The following is a 15,926-nucleotide window of genomic DNA, read 5'->3' as shown; positions in this document are numbered from 1 at the left end:
TTATAGTTGTTTTTGGTTCAATTTAGGTTTTAGTTAGCTGTGTTTGCTTGTTTTAGCTTTTTTTATTATTTTTGGTAATTTTAGCTTTTGGCTACATTTTTCAGCTAGCTGTAGCACTTCAGGTGCAGCTTGGGGCACTTCCTGAAGAATCTAGATTTGTTTTAAGACAATAAAGATCCAGCTCGTTACTATTATTAGAATTAAACTCCTTTTTCTCTAAACTGCGGTTGTTTAAGTTTAAAGAGTTATCCACAACAGGTAAGATACTGATTCAGAACCTTTTTCACAGAACTCACAAAATGTCTAAACTGCCGTCAAATCTTGAATGTGTTTCAGATGTATTGATGCCACTTACAAATATTCCGTGTTGAAAATCTGAAAAGAAAATCTGCTTTGTTTGTTAGTGTCTAAATAATATGAAACAATAATGATATTTATTGCGGTGATGAATGAACCCTCTTGGAGTCATTCAGTTTTAAAGAAAAGCACCTAATCACAGCTTTTGTGTTATTGTAGACCCTCTCCCCTCCTGAATCAGATTGTTTATGACAGTCTTTGTAATTTGCATATGATCAGATGGGATTTATGTGTTCAGATCAATCTGTCTGCGTTGGTTGCCATGGCAACAACGTGAGGATAGCCAAGCTGTCATGTAGCTCTCCAAGCCTGACCCCCAAAGCGCCTGTTAAGTTATTGTGGCAACTGACCGTGGACCGGCGGGCCTCCATGTTGTTGTTTTTGTTGTTGTTTTTTTTAAGTTCCCAAACCGGGAAGTTCTGATGTTTTGTCCAGAACCGGATATGTCGTTTTTCCAAATGCCGGAAAAATTCCAAAGATGCCAGCAACTCCGTTCTGCAGTAAACTCCTATTTATTTAGAATTTTCACCCCAACCCCTGGGTGCTCTCCTGACTCTATTATAGAAAATATTTACTTAATCTCAGAAGTCATTTAACTTGTACAATTTAAATTACTTTAGAAAGACCTTTTTCATTTAAAGACCTTTAGTTTGATCCAGTATTTATTTTAATTGATGAAATGTGTATTTTATAGCAATTTTTGTAAAAAGCATCCCCCCCCCCCCCAAATATTTTTTAGACAACTTTTTTTTTTTAATCCAGTCCTGAATTTGGGGAATATCGTCCAGCCCACCAGATCCTCCAGGTCCTCCAGAACCGGTAAATAAAAGTGATTCTTTGTCAAACTTAAACGAGTCAGTCGATGGTCGGGCATGGACAGTTTTTTTTATTTTTTTTTTTAAATCTTTTTATTTTTGTTTTTAAACTTTATTCATGCACAATGCCAGTGTGGGCTGATGAAGATTATCAGTCATCCAGGACACGGTAAAAAAAAAAAAATAATAATAAAAAGAAAAGTTCACAACAAAACAGTGAAAGTGAAGGAAGCCATTTTTGTAAAACGTGAGAAACCATCTTTAAACAGAGGAGGAGGTCTCAGATTTCAACTTTCAAAAACCTATCAGGAATTTCAACCATGTGACCAGAGTGGCCCACCTGTGAGTCTGACTACCAAAGACCCTAACGAACCTCTATGGTGAGGAGTGATGGGGCAATCTGCATATGTATCCAGCTTACCTCAGCTTTATAACTCGAACCCCACACTCTCTGTTCTTTGAATTGAGAAAGTTCCTCGGATAAGAAGCAAAACATCTGTTACAAAATAAAGTCCAGCTATTTTTGATTCGAACTTTTTCGAAATGCCACTGTGTGCTTAGTATTTAACTTTTACCGAACCTTTTGACTGGTCCATCTGCCTACGACGCCGTGTTTTCAGTCTTGCGAGCAGGTGGAGCTACTGATTTAAACCAAATGTATAACAGTGTTCGTCCGAGCTAAAATTAGTTTGTCGGACGAGGTGGGAGCAACTCGCGGTTGTGATGGACGCACGTCTTCCAGGTAAGTTGGCACACCTGTCAGCGATTTTTACAGCAGCTCTCAAATGTAAAAAGAAGCAGCAAGTAAGTGAGCGAACAAAATATCTAAAGTATGAAGATAGAAGTTAAATAAATAAAAGTATTACTGAAAGGAATGCATTATTTTACATGATATGAAAATGCATTTATAATGGATTTCTATGTGGTTGGTTTCCCCCTAAAAGCACTTCAGAGCAGTAAAATTACTGAGGGGTTGCACATTTTGTAGGATTTTTAGACTTTGTTGACAAGACAGAAAACAAATCAACACGAACAAAACTAAATGTGTGGCCACATAATCCGAGTGTTTATCTAAACCAAGAACTTGAAATATGAGACAAAGAATTAAAGATAAAGCAGTTGAGGCCTAGCATTCACTGAAATCACCACCACCTTTAGCACAAGTAACGTCAAGATCTCTCGCCTATCAAACGGTTTGGGCTTCAATACTCAGAGAACTGCTCAGTCTAGAAATGGCCACTTGGTCAAAGTGAGGCACCTACGAAGTCTCTGTTTACCGATAGGAAGCTGCATTTAACAATTGTGCAAAGTTTATAAACTTAACACTGATCTGCTGCAGCCATATGTTCCACAGCACTCTCTGAGGTCAGCAGATGCTTTTATTGGTTCCAGGCACTCGTTTTAAGCTCAGACGTGACAGAACCTTCTCTGTTGCAGGTCCAAAACTGTGGAATGAGTTGCCACTGCATGGCAGGCTCCTACGATTACTGTTTTTAAGTCTCGTTTATAAACTCACTTTTATTCCCTGGCTTTTGACACTGTGTGAGTTGATTTTAGCTTGTCTATATTCTATACTGTTAGTCATTTAGCTCTTATCTTTACCTCTGTGGATACACTGCCTGGCCCCCCAAAAAAGTTGCCACCTGTATTTAACTAAGAAAATGGGTATAAGCCTCCTATTGGATAATTACTGCATGGGCAATTATTCATTAATTCAACCTTTATTTAGACAGGTCAATCCCATTGAGCCTCGAGGACTCATCTACAAGAGAGACCTGATTTAACAAAGAATGATGAAAAACAATGGACAACAGCGACAACAATAAACAGTTATAAAAAGTCATACAGCCATTCAGATAAAAAAAACATCTTTATTATCTTTAATTACCTTTAAGCTGGCAACAAGCTATTTAACCCCAACTGGCGCAATGGTGCTTCTCATTTCTTAAACAACCGTGTTGAAAGACACATGGCGTGGTCGTGGAAAAGATGTCAGTCTGTTTGAGAAGGGTCAAATCATTGGCATCAAACAGAGAAAACATCTAAAGGAGATTGAAGAAACTACTAAAATTGGGTTAAGAACTGTCCAACGCATTATTAAAAACTGGAAAGATAGTGGAGACCTATTGTGCTCGAGGAAGAAATGTGTCTGGAAAAAAATCCAGGATGATCGTGATCGGCGATCACTTAAACGTTTGGTGAAATCAAATCGAAGAAAAACAGAGCTATGTTTAATAGTGAAAGTAAAAGCATTTCCACACGCACAGTGTGAAGGGAACTCAAGGGATTGGGACTGAATAACTGTGTAGCCTTAAGAAAACCACTAATCAGTGAGGCTAACTGGGGAAAAAAAAGGCTTCGGTTTGCTAGGGAGCATAAAGATTGGACTCTGGAGTAATGGAAGAAGGTCATGTGGTCTGATGAGTCCAGATTTACCCTGTTCCAGAGTGATGGGCGCTTCAGGGTAAGAAGAGAGGCAGGTGAAGTGATGCACCCATCGTGCCTAGTGCCTACTGTACACGCCTGTGGGGGCAGTCTATGATATGGGGTTGCTGTAGTTGGTCTGGTCAAGATTCAGCAACAGTATGTGCTCAATTAATGAGGTCAGCTGACTACCTGAATATACTGAATGACCAGGTTATTCCATCAATGGTTTTTTTCTTCCCTGATTGCACGGGCATATTCCAAGATGACAATGCCAGGTTTCATCGGACTCGAGTTGTGAAAGGGTGGTTCTGGGAGCAGGAGACATAATTTTCACTCATGGCTTGGCCACCACAGAGTCCAGACCTTAACCCCATTGAGAATCTTTGGGATGTGTTGGCGAAGGCTTTGTGCAGTGGTCAGAATCTGCCATCAGTGCAAGATCTTGGTGAAAAATGAATGCAACACTGGAAATAGATCTCGTGACATTGCAGAAGTTTATCGAAACAATGCCACAGTGAATGCGTGACGTAATCAAAGCTAAAGGTGGTCCAACAAAATATTAGTGACCTTTTATTTTTTTTTGGGGGGGGGGGGGCGACTTTTTTTTTTTTGGCCATTCAGTGTATTTTATCCGGTGTCCTATGCTTGTTTTATTTTTATTTATTTATGTATTTATGTTGCTTTTGCTTGCCTTGTTGCTGTTTTTAAGTGCTTTATAAAAAAAGTGGTGTGGAATAAATAATGCCGCTTTCTTCTTCCTTATTAGATTACAACTAAAAGTTGAAGTGTTTGCTCATATCTGTGTGTTCATTTTTGTCCCATCAGCTAAACGTACCACTGAACAGATATTAATTAAACTTTCAGGAAGTAATTATTCCATGTACTTCTACAACAGGTTAACTTTTCGAGTCGACCCAGTTCAGCTAATCAACCTTACACGACACAAAATAACTATAACTCGGCCAATTTCATGGATATTGAGTTGATATTTGATGCGGTAGTAGATGTCTTTCCCAACACATAGTCTGGGCGTGACGTACAATATTGTATGGAAATTGTGCAGAATGTTGATTTCAAGGTTTGACCAAAATTGTGATAAACTATTACTTTTTTTATCTGTCTGCATACTTTCCTCCAGTCTCATCCTGAGTTTAGAATAAATCTGGAGAGCCTGCTTCCTCCCTTTACCTTTTGGTGTTCCTCTCATTGGCTGCTGTCAGATACGCCAAAGACCTCGGTTCTCCTTGAGATTAAATTGCCTGTCATGAAGCCCGGTGGCTGACTGGCAGCTCCTCTGCTCCACTAAAAGTACATTCTGGAAAAAGACTTCTCGAGGAGCAGAACGTAACAACCTTCATAACAAACGCGTCTGCTATCACTTCCAGTCGGCTGTCAGAGGACGTGTGGGTTTGACGGACCGCGGGAAGCCATCACCGGACTTGTAAGGCCCCCCATTATTGACGCCGAGCATTTGACGGGAAACAGACGACCGTGACAGCCCAGATAGATTAATTCACAAATGGGTTGTTTGACGAAGACCGGGACAGAGTCACAGCATGGCAGTGCATAATGTCACACAAATCACCTTCGATAACTGAAAAAAATAAATAAAAATTAAAAATATTCCTATGAAAACCAGAGTATAGAGATTCCACAAATTTATGTAGCTGCAATAAATCCCCACCCCTCGCTGAATCATTTACATTCCAAGCTGTCGCTGTGATTAATGTGGGACTAATTTGAGGATAATTTCAGGCTGAAAAGACAAAGAGCTGAGCCGCCTGTTGTCAGAGGAGAAAACGTCTCCGGGGATCGATCTACACTCCGTCTCGCTTTACGAGGGAGCAAAATCATTAACAGTATTTGAGTAACTGTCTGAAACAATGCTAAAAATACCAAGAGGAATGGGGGAAAATGCTTCCCTAGGTGTTGCGTTTGTTTAATTGGTAGCTGACGAGTGGTAATTTAAGTGGCGAAGCAGTAATTTCCCTTCAGAGCTTGAAGTAGAGGGTCTTAACGCAGCAGGTGCAGGGATTGTGTTTGCGTAATTCAGCCGTGTAATTGGCACATCGCCGCATCTTCCTGAGCAATATGTTCTGTGACATAACGAGCATGACGGCGCTTTTCATCATGTGGGCCTTTTTCTTGTAAAGGTTTTACACCACAACATCGTGACGAGTGAGTGAGTCCTTAAAAATGAAGGATTCCCGGAGGGATTGCACGTCACCTGCCGCCTTTCATACCAGAGCTTTAAACTAAGTTTTCATCTGTTGTATAGAAATGATGGACTGCTAGACATTTTGGTTAAATCTTGAAACTGCGTAATCTCCATGCAATATGTTGCGTGATCTGTTGGCACTTCAAGTATTTTTTATTTAACCTTTATTCATACATGTAGTCTCATTGAGTCACGAGGACTCATTTTCAAGAGCGACCTACACAGACAACATAAGAGTACAGACAAGAATCTATAACAATAAAAAAACAACAATTAAAAATGTCATAAACACTGTTACTGTTAGCAGCATGGTTCTGTTAGCAGCGTGGGTCTGTTAGCAGCGTGGTCCTGTTAGCAGCGTGGTTCTGTTAGCAGTGTGGTCCTGTTAGCAGCGTGGGTCTGTTAGCAGCGTGGTCCTGTTAGCAGCGTGGTTCTGTTAGCAGCGTGGTCCTGTTAGCAGTGTGGTCCTGTTAGCAGCATGGTTCTGTTAACAGTGTGGTTCTGTTAGCAGCATGGTCCTGTTAGCAGTGTGGTTCTGTTAGCAGCATGGTTCTGTTAGCAGTGTGATTCTGTTAGCAGCATGGTCCTGTTAGCAGTGTGGTTCTGTTAGCAGCGTGGTTCTGTTAGCAGCGTGGTTCTGTTAGCAGTGTGGTCCTGTTAGCAGTGTTGTTCTGTTAGCAGCGTGGTCCTGTTAGCAGTGTGGTTCTGTTAGCAGCGTGGTTCTGTTAGCAGTGTGGTTCTCTTAGCAGCATGGTCCTGTTAGCAATGTGGTTCTGTTAGGAGCATGGTTCTGTTAGCAATGTGGTTCTGTTAGCAGCGTGGTTCTGTTAGCAACATGGTCCTGTTAGCAGTGTGGTTCTGTTAGTAGTGTGGTCTTGTTAGTAGTGTGGTTCTGTTAGCAGTGTGGTTCTGTTAGCAGCATTGTCCTGTTAGCAGTGTGGTTCTGTTAGTTGTGTGGTCCTGTTAGTAGCATTGGCCCTTTAGCAACATGATAATAATGACCGCTGCAACAGACGATGACTGCCCCTCCAGAACCGGGTCCGGCAGACACAGAACATTAAAAGTTCCCCGCAAAACCGAACTGTTCCATAGAGTTTGGTCCATGCAGGCAGGTGGAGGGTCATGCATGGGTGGGGGTGAGAGTGGGGGGGTGAGAGACAAGTGTGTTGATGTTTGGATGGCTTCCTGGGCTCGCCCTCTCCTCCGTCACCTCCTCTGAGACAGTCGTGACAAAGTGGTTCAAAACACCAACGTTCATGCTCAGTCATTCAGGTAAAAGTCCAACAATGTTCAGTCAGGACTGAACGTTGGTGGATTTTTACCTGGATTACTGAGCATGAACTTTGGTCTATTGGAAATTCGGTCACCACGTCCATATACAAGATGGCTACCACCATATAAGTATATTTCAGGTCTCTCTTGTAAATGAGTCCCCGAGGCTCAATGGGATTGAAAATAATATATGTGTTTGTGTAAACCGGCTACCACTATCATTGGATGAAGCATGTCTACCTTTTAATTTTGCTTTATTTATACTTTCTTCATATGATTGAGGTGGCCGAAGAATAATCGGTGGGGGCCAAGGCCACCATTGGCCACCCGGCGCCTCCATTGCACCTGGTGGTAAATAAAACCTCTCCCTCCACTCGCCAGGATCTGTCACTCTGCGCTGCCTTGGAAAATATAAAGAACAAAACCTCCCTCTGTTCTTCCACAGTGCAACTCACCTGAATATCTTGCACCAAAAACATTCAGGTTTACTTCATTCTCTGTTCAGTTTGAGTCCAGAAAAACACTCATCTCAAACTAAAAACAGTCACTATTCAAAGCTGTGTGTCGGTGGACGTTGGCGTACCTCTTGTTTACATTTACAATGCATCCAAACAATAGTGGACAGTTTGAAGACTTTAGTTTAACGAGTTATTTCCTTTTTCATTCAGACTCTTCACTCTCAAACAAAAGCTTTAAAATCCAGCACCAGATTCATCCTCTTAACAAAATCTAAACTCTGTATAAATGATTACACAGTTAACCTTATTTAGCCGTGACGCATTTCTAATTTTGACCCATGAAGTCAATAATCACTGAAGCTAGAAGTAAAATGGCCAGATGTTTTTCATTATACGAATTAAAAGAACATTAAATTAACAACGGACAGGGTTTTGTTCCAGCGTACCCATTAAGGAAGTAAATGTTGATGGTTCTGTGTCACAGTTGAGCAGTGATGGCGCCATCTGTGTTCAGGTTTGTTTCTTAAAGGTTTAGGTATCGGGACGTATGGTGCCCCCCAGGAAAACCAGGGCTTGATTTAAAACAGGAGGTGAAAAGGCAGATGGTGGAACAACCAGAGGAAGAAAACAAAATTCTAAAGACGGCACTGAAGATGAAAAAGGCTTTAAGACCAGGATTCAGAAACTTTAAAAGCTGCAGTTTCTTTTCTTTGGCAACAATAGTTTAACTTTATTCTAAAAGTATCAATCCTTGAAGAATACATGCCAGAGGTTTAAACAAAGATGTAGTTTCAGTAGCGTCACACTGAACCATGACTGTTTGAGACTCCAAACTGTGGGAAAATCTGTAAATTTTCCAGTTACAATCAGTTTGAGACCAAACTGGGCGGGGCTTCTGAAAATACATTAAGTTTGTGCTTAAAAGTCAGATTTTCTGTTTTACGTAAAAAAAAAAAAAAAGATCAACTGAAACATGGTACTGTTCTAATTTTTCAGATACTGAACTAAAATTTGTTGTGGTAAATAAATGGTAAATGGACTGTACTTATATCGCACCCAACCGGAAACTTGATGGTTCCATCCACCGTGGAAAAATGCCTAAATAAATATATATATTTTTCTTATCATCTGTCATTCAATCAAACTGGACCTTTCCTGTCTTAGTTTCGGTTAGGGTTCCGAAAGTTATTTATTTTTGTAAAATTCTTAAATAATGAGAAATTAGTTTTTTTTTTTCCCCTTCCTTTTTCTAAAGTTCACACACGCACTAAGACTACTTTATTTGGGACGACCCAGGTGATGATGTCATGGCTTCGGAAGCCTTTGATTGGTTAATTCACAACATTTTAGTTATTTGGAGGCACATCTCAAACACACGGCGTATTTGTGTTGCATTATGGGAAATATCAAATATCACCCAGGTACGGTGGCCCTAAGTTGTAAATAAACAACATTAGAAAAAAACAAAACTACATGTGAAAAAACAAAATTACATTTGAAAAAAACAGAATCACATTTGAAAAATAAAGTTAATATGCAAGAATAAATAATAATAATAAAGTAAAAAAAAACAACAACTCCTGTTTGGCTTAAGTAATTGAATTTTTTTCAAATGTCATTTCGTTTTTTCTAATATGATTTGGGCCACTTCCGCTTTGGCCACTTCCGCTTTGGTAAATTCCGCTTTGGCCACTTCCGCTTTGGCTTAATGTAATTCAGTTTTTTCAAATGTCATTCCGTTTTTTCTAATGTGATTTGGGCCACTTCCGCTTTGGCCACTTCCGCTTTGGCCACTTCCGCTTTGGCCACTTCCGCTTTGGCAAATTCCGCCACTTCCGCTTCGGCCACTTCCGCTTTGGCTTAATGTAATTCAGTTTTTTCAAATGTAATTCCGTTCTTTTCAAATGTTTTGATTTTGTTGTTTGTGTTGTGTTTTTTCAAATGTAATGCAGTTTTTTCAAATGTTCATTTACACCTTAGGGCTACCGTACCCAAGACATCTCAAAGACATTTGTCCACCTCCACAACTCTAGTTCGTCCTTGGGGACAATTTCCAGATGTGTCCATCTGTTCAAACCTTTATACTCAATTATAAACTCCATGAGAACAGACAGTCATCGTCCGTTTTAATTTCTGTCCGAGCTTGAACTTCCTGGCCGATGTTTTATTCTGCATCAATATTTCCACATAAAGTTCACCAGAGTCCATGCTCATTAATCCAGGTATAAAATCCAGCAATGTTCAGTCAGGTCATCTGGACGGTTTCTTTTTTGTGCGGAGACGTTTCGCCCTCCATCCGAAGGACTTGATCAGTCTGAGGAAACACCAAACAAAACTAATTCTCCACCAACAGCCTGCTCCAAAGTGGAAAAACAAACAGTTATGTTGGTGCCAAGATGGCCTCTGGGACACGCCCTCATCGACAGTCATGTCAAACTGGTTCAAAACACCAAAGTCCATGCTCAATAATCCAGGTATAAAATCCAACAGAACTGTTTTTTCCCACTTTGGAGCAGGCTGTTGGTGGATAATCAGTTTTGTTTGGTGTTTCCTCAGACTGATGAAGCCTTCTGGATGGAGGGCGAAACATCTCAGCACAGAAAAGAAACCGTCCGGATGACCTGACTGAACATTGTTGGGTCCACATAAAGTTCTTTCTTCCCGGTTTATTTTGTGATGTGCATTAATCCCTCAGCACATCCCCATGACGTGATGCTGCCCCAAACCCCGTGCTTTACACCCGAGTTGAAACAAACTTCCCCTTTTTTCCCTCCAGATGTAACGATGGTCAAACAGTTCAATTTTTGTTTCATCAGACCACGGGACATGACTCCAAACATTAAGGTCTTCGTCCCTGTGTGCAGTTCTAAACTGTAATCTGGATTTTTATGTAGCTTTTTTGAAGTAACGTCTTTGTCCTCTCAGTCCATGTTGGACCAGGACTCGTCTCTGTGGATAATGACTCTCTGACCAGCTTCAGGAAGTCTGCAGCTTTTGTTCTGAGGTTGATGCACACGATTCATACCAAAACACGTTCTTGCCATGTCCTCAGCCAGACGGTCCAGGAGGGCGGCTGGTTCTGTGTTCAAGTGCCTGTGGCCGTACCTGGAGGACTGTTTCATGTACAGAGGGTGAAGAGGACACAGCGTCCACATGCAAACTTTGTTTTATATCTACGTTGACAGCAGCTTCAAGACTTCAGCATCTAATCTAAAAAAAACATGTTGTGGTATACGAGGTTTTACAGCTACCTGCATATTACTTTTTTATTGTTTGTATGTGTGGGTTATTAGTTTGGCTAAGTACGCAAATATCTTAGATATTGTCACTGCCGTCGGTTTGTCTGGTACTAAAATAAGACGGAGCGTCTGAGAAATGAGCTTTGAATGTAGCGATTATATACAGTAAATCAAACTGAATGACTTCTATTGACACAATAAAACATTTGGTTAAAAGTAATTAATACTCGGAGTAGTACACCAGTACTTTTACTTGTAATTGAGTACAATTTAAGCAGTGCAACAGTACTTGTACTTGGGTACAAATCTTCAGTACTCTTTCCACCTCTGCAACAAATGAATCATAAGTGACGTCAAACAGGAACGGTTTAACGAGAAACAGATATTTTTTTTTTTTAATCAGTGTATGTAAACATCTGGTTTGAACTGTAGCGGCCCAACGTGGTTTAAAAAAAATAAATAAACAGTCCAGATGACCTGACTGAAAATTGTTGGATTGTATACCTGGATTATTGAGCATGGACTTTGTTGGTTTTGAACCAGTTTGACACGACTGTCGACGAGAAAGAGGGCTGGCACCGGAGCAGCGGGCGTACCAAAGAGACCATCTTAGCACCAACACAACTGGTTTGTTCCACTTTGGAGTAAGCTGTTTGGGGGAAGAATCAGTTTTGTGTTGTGTGTTTCCTTGACTGATGAAGCCTTCTGGATGGAAGGTGAAACGTAAGAAACTGTCCAGATGACCTGACTGAAAAGTTGGAACGTGGTTTTAGCTTCATCTCTGATCCGGACATGAACTTGATTTAAATCTAACGATATGCTGAGTCTTTATTCTGCACGTGTAAGAAAGATTTGTGCAAACGGTGTAACAGAAAGTTTAAAAGTCTCAGCAGCAGTCCACAGCTCTGCTCTTATTCCGTTATCCCTCCGGTAAAAAGCGCCGCAGACAGGGCAGGTTACCGGAGTTCTCTTTCAGGATTTCAATATTTATCTGTATAAAAGAACCGGTTTAAACCGTTACCTCTTGCTTCCATTTCAGCCTTCGAATGTACAAAATTCTCAGCACGTGGCTCTGACTCTGCCCCGAGCGTTCCAACAGCCGGCCTCGGCTTTGCTTACGCTCTGAATCCTCGGTGCGTCTCCATTGATTGATACCGAGTCGTGGAGGTGAGTGTAGCTGGAGGTTCCAGCGTCGTGTCGCCTGCTTCTTCATAAGAAAAGAGGAAAAAGCTCTGCAGAGGTGAGGAGGGAAGCGTTGAGCTCCTGCTGCTCCGAGCAGCCTGCAGAAAGATTAGAAACCGAAGAAAGTCGCGTCTCCGGCTGCGCTCAAAGGAGGGCGAGGTGGGTCTGCCGGGCGACGCCGGCGCTTTGAGCAGGTCGCTGCTTATCGTGTTTGGATCGGACTCCTCGCCGCGCTGCTGTCTGGTGTTAGACTACAGGGAACGGAGCTTTAAGACTCAGACGAAGGAGTCGTTTTAGTTAATGATTCACGGTGGAGAGATTCATTCTGCACAACAATAATGTACATTAAAACAAGAGAATGGTGATAATCACCTGGGCTGTGTTGTGGAGCATCTGCGGCTACCAGAGCTGGTCTCTGTCTGCAGAAATCTTCCAAAATAAAAGAAGACAAAAGGGGAAAAAAAAGTCATTTAGTTTCCTACATGAAGATTTATCAAGTTCTGTTAATTCACATTAGTAAGAAAAACAACATGAACAGCTGAAAAATAAAGAAAAACAAAGTAAGTAAATAATTTCCTGAGGATTACTGTTTCATCAGCCAGCAGCTGGAGGGACTTGTTTCATTGTTTTAAACACTTAGATGTTCTCTCTGTGTATGGTGTGTGTGGTTATCTCAGGAGGTCCAAGAGCTCAGCTCAGAACAGAAAGTGTGAAAACCACCAAACTAATGTGGATAAGAGGTCAAGGCTACCTCTGAAGGTAAAGGCGGTGTGAGGTTCAAATCAGTTCAAACCTGTATTTACAACTATCCAAATTCATTCAGATCATTTCAAAAAACTTTTTTTAACAGCCGGTCTGAACGCCTCTTCGCTTGTCCCAAATCAGAACCCATTGACTACAAAAACAAATAAAATGTCCGATAGATATTTGCACTCACGGATAAGTTTATCTTGCAGATGGACGATATTTGGTCCCAACAGTTTGGGTTGAAATGATTTCAGTGGCAAGATCGAGTGGAGTGACCGTTATCAGGCAGTTGCCAGAGCGTTTGACAGTCAGTCAAAGCAGTACGTGAATGCTGGTAGACACACAAGATGTCATGTAGGCACTAGGGGCTGAATAGACTAGTCGACGACATCTCACGAGTTTTCAAATTTCACGCCGACTAGTCGCCGTCGGTGATTGTGTCACGTGATCAGCGCCGGGCCGCTGGCTACAAAACAGATTCTTCCAAGCGGATGGGAGGCGAGGAGCAGGCCAAGTCTTCTCAAACAGGTAGAAATTCATCAACGGTGTGAAAGTATTTCACTAAAGATGATGTTTTTAGTTTTATTTTATTTAATCCACTTAAAAAATTAAAAACAGAAGGGCACACCACCACGGTGGTTTATTTGTTTTAGTGGATTAAATAAAATTAAACTTTTGCAGCTTAATAATAGTTTTGGTTTTCCTGTTACTTATTTTGCATTGTGATAAATGGTAGGAGCATAAATACAGTATATGCTCCAGATGTTTTTTTTTTTTTTTTGGTAAATAATACATTTTGGGTTTTTTGCATTTTTTTATTTTAATTTTTTTAGCGTCTTTTGAGTTCCTTTGACGTCATCAACTAGTCAACGTCGACTCAACTGTTAAGTGAGGTGTACAGAACCTTTGGGTACAGGAGGGGACTTGCACCTTTTGTGAAGCTTCTGAGGTTTCAAGACAAACCACACCTACAGAGGATCACTGTGTCCTCGCCCATCTGGACCTTGATGGGTGGACCTTGATGCTTTAGCTCTCTGTGTGGCATCCCACATGGGTTACACTGGAAACGGCACCGTGGCGCCATCTTTCAACAAGAAAAGTCTCCCCCTTCAGCCTGCATCATGTTGGTCATCCAGCTCCTCTGATCTTTTCCCAGTTGAACATGTGGGATCAGCTCAGATTAAGATCTGCTGGATGGTGAGCAGATCCAGAAGCTATGGGCTGGCTTGCAGAGGATACAACGACTGTACGACTTTGTTCCACAAGGAACCATCGCCTGTATTCAGGCCTGTGTGGGGGACATGGGATCGGAGGTAATGCCAACTCTGTCATCTCTGTGGTCGGACATCATGTGCCTTTTCATTTCATTTCCACCGCTCCATCAGGGCGCTTAACATTTTTGTTATTGAGTGTGTATATATAAATAAATATCGTATGTATATTCCATTTTGAGGTCCTGAGCAGTCCGTGAATCGATAGCCCAAGGCTCCAGGCTCCCGGCTCCAGGCAGGTGTGGTGTGGTGCAGGCAGTTTAAATAATTAAGTACGTGGAGAGAGGCAGAACAGAAGTCTACGGGTAGTCATAACACAGTGAAGGATACAGGCATTGTGTTACAAAGTTAAAAGCAAGTAACTGGAGTGAGTAATTGGCCAGTTTGGGTGCTCAGAGTGGCCTGAAAGTGCTAAGGAGACATGGCAGCCCATTGATTAGAGGTCCCCAAGGGGTCCTAGCACAGGCTGCAAACACAAACCTTTTTAGTTAAAGGCAACAGTAGAAGTCACAGCATGTTGACCTTGAAGGGCGGTTACACCAGTTTCAACAGGTTTGATTCTGGCGTCAATAAAGAGGCAGGCTCGGTGTTTTTGAACGTCTCACCTTTGTGGTTTTGATCTTGTTCCCTGTCGCGCAGCTCCAGCCCTTCAGATCTGGAAGAACTTTGCATTCCTCCCCGTCAAGGCACGGATGCATCTGGCACCACCACTTCTGCTCCACTATGGAGGCTTGACACGGAGGAAAAATAAAATGTCAAAACGTGACTGTTCAGGCTGCCGCTAGTGTCAAACACCCACACATCGATTGTCCTCTATTTTCAGAAATTATACAGTTCAAACCAGAAGAAAGAAAATCTAGTGTAGTTCTGTAATTAGGAAGTTTTGGTGGACACCTTGATCTGATCTCACATCCTGACTATTAACACTTTAAATGAACATTAATAAAGTTAATTATTAAAGTTGGGTAGAAATAAAATCTATCACAATAGGATTGAGCTTACATTTGGTCATTTAATCATGTAGTTTGCAGTTTTTTATTAGATTTTCACGAGTCATGAGTACCAAAAAGGTAACGCCACAAGATTTTGGAGTTTTATTGTAATACATATTCTAATATTTTAATCTTTATTTAGTCACTTTATACTGAATTGAACACAATAGTCTTGTCAGTTGACCGCCAACCTTTGTTCTGAAACTGGGACATAAAACAACAAATATAACTGTCCTCGCACTCAAATGACACTTTGCTGACCACAAGAACAAAAGCCAAACGTTTTAATCACGAGTGTCCAAAATGTGGCTCAAGGGCCATTTTGCGGCCCTTGGAGTGATTTTATGTGGCCCACGATTGTGCGTTTAACAGATGAACAAATGGGAAAAATGAGCAATGTAAAGTAGGATACTGAATGAACTTTGGCTATAATTATTTTATTTATTTTTATTCCATAGTACAAAATACCACAAACTTTTACTGATTTCTATCAATACCTAGAATTTTGGATACTCATTCATAAAAAGTGGCTAAATATGGTGTTTTCAATGAAAAAAAAACTTAATTTGATTTAATAATTGATAAAGGGAAACTGGACATTTTTAAAGCAATATAAAGAGGTATCATCTACATAAACATTGATTATTACTGTGTTTCAAACCTCTCAATCTGTTTTAGCGCTTGGCAGCTGTACGATTTTTCAGAACTTTGGTCGTCCTTTTGGGCCTTCATGGTCCAAACGGCTGATCAGCACCTTTTTTAGTGACTGTTTTTTAAGAACATTCATGTAACATTTCTGTTTCTGAGAATAGATTTAAAATAACATTTTGTTTAACAAACGGTTAATGTTTGAGGCTTCTTCTTCACCAAAATTGGTAAACGTTAGTCCTTTCTTCTAAACATAGTTTACATTGTTGAGTAAAAAAATAAATACATTTTCACACACAT

At 40.9% G+C, this 15,926-nt stretch overlaps 1 protein-coding gene across 2 annotated transcripts in view; it reads right to left on the bottom strand.

The window, feature by feature from the left end:
* The window catches only part of LOC119428586 (chemokine-like protein TAFA-2), a 59,807-nt gene that overhangs the window by 21,552 nt on the left and 22,329 nt on the right, over positions 1–15,926 (bottom strand). For both annotated transcript variants that reach the window (XM_037696270.1, XM_037696269.1), the window contains exons 3-4: positions 14,592–14,716; positions 12,341–12,397 (exon numbers count right to left, since the gene is read on the bottom strand). In XM_037696270.1, coding sequence (XP_037552198.1) covers positions 12,368–12,397; positions 14,592–14,716 — 155 coding nt within the window. In that variant the 3' untranslated portion in view covers positions 12,341–12,367. The remainder of the gene's footprint in view (positions 1–12,340; positions 12,398–14,591; positions 14,717–15,926) is intronic.

The sequence above is a fragment of the Nematolebias whitei genome, chromosome 22 (assembly GCF_014905685.2).
Source record: "Nematolebias whitei isolate Nwh7 chromosome 22, NemWhi1, whole genome shotgun sequence".
Lineage (NCBI taxonomy): Eukaryota > Metazoa > Chordata > Actinopteri > Cyprinodontiformes > Rivulidae > Nematolebias > Nematolebias whitei.
Note: the sequence above shows the minus strand (reverse complement) of the source record. Positions and strands in the feature narration are given on the sequence as shown.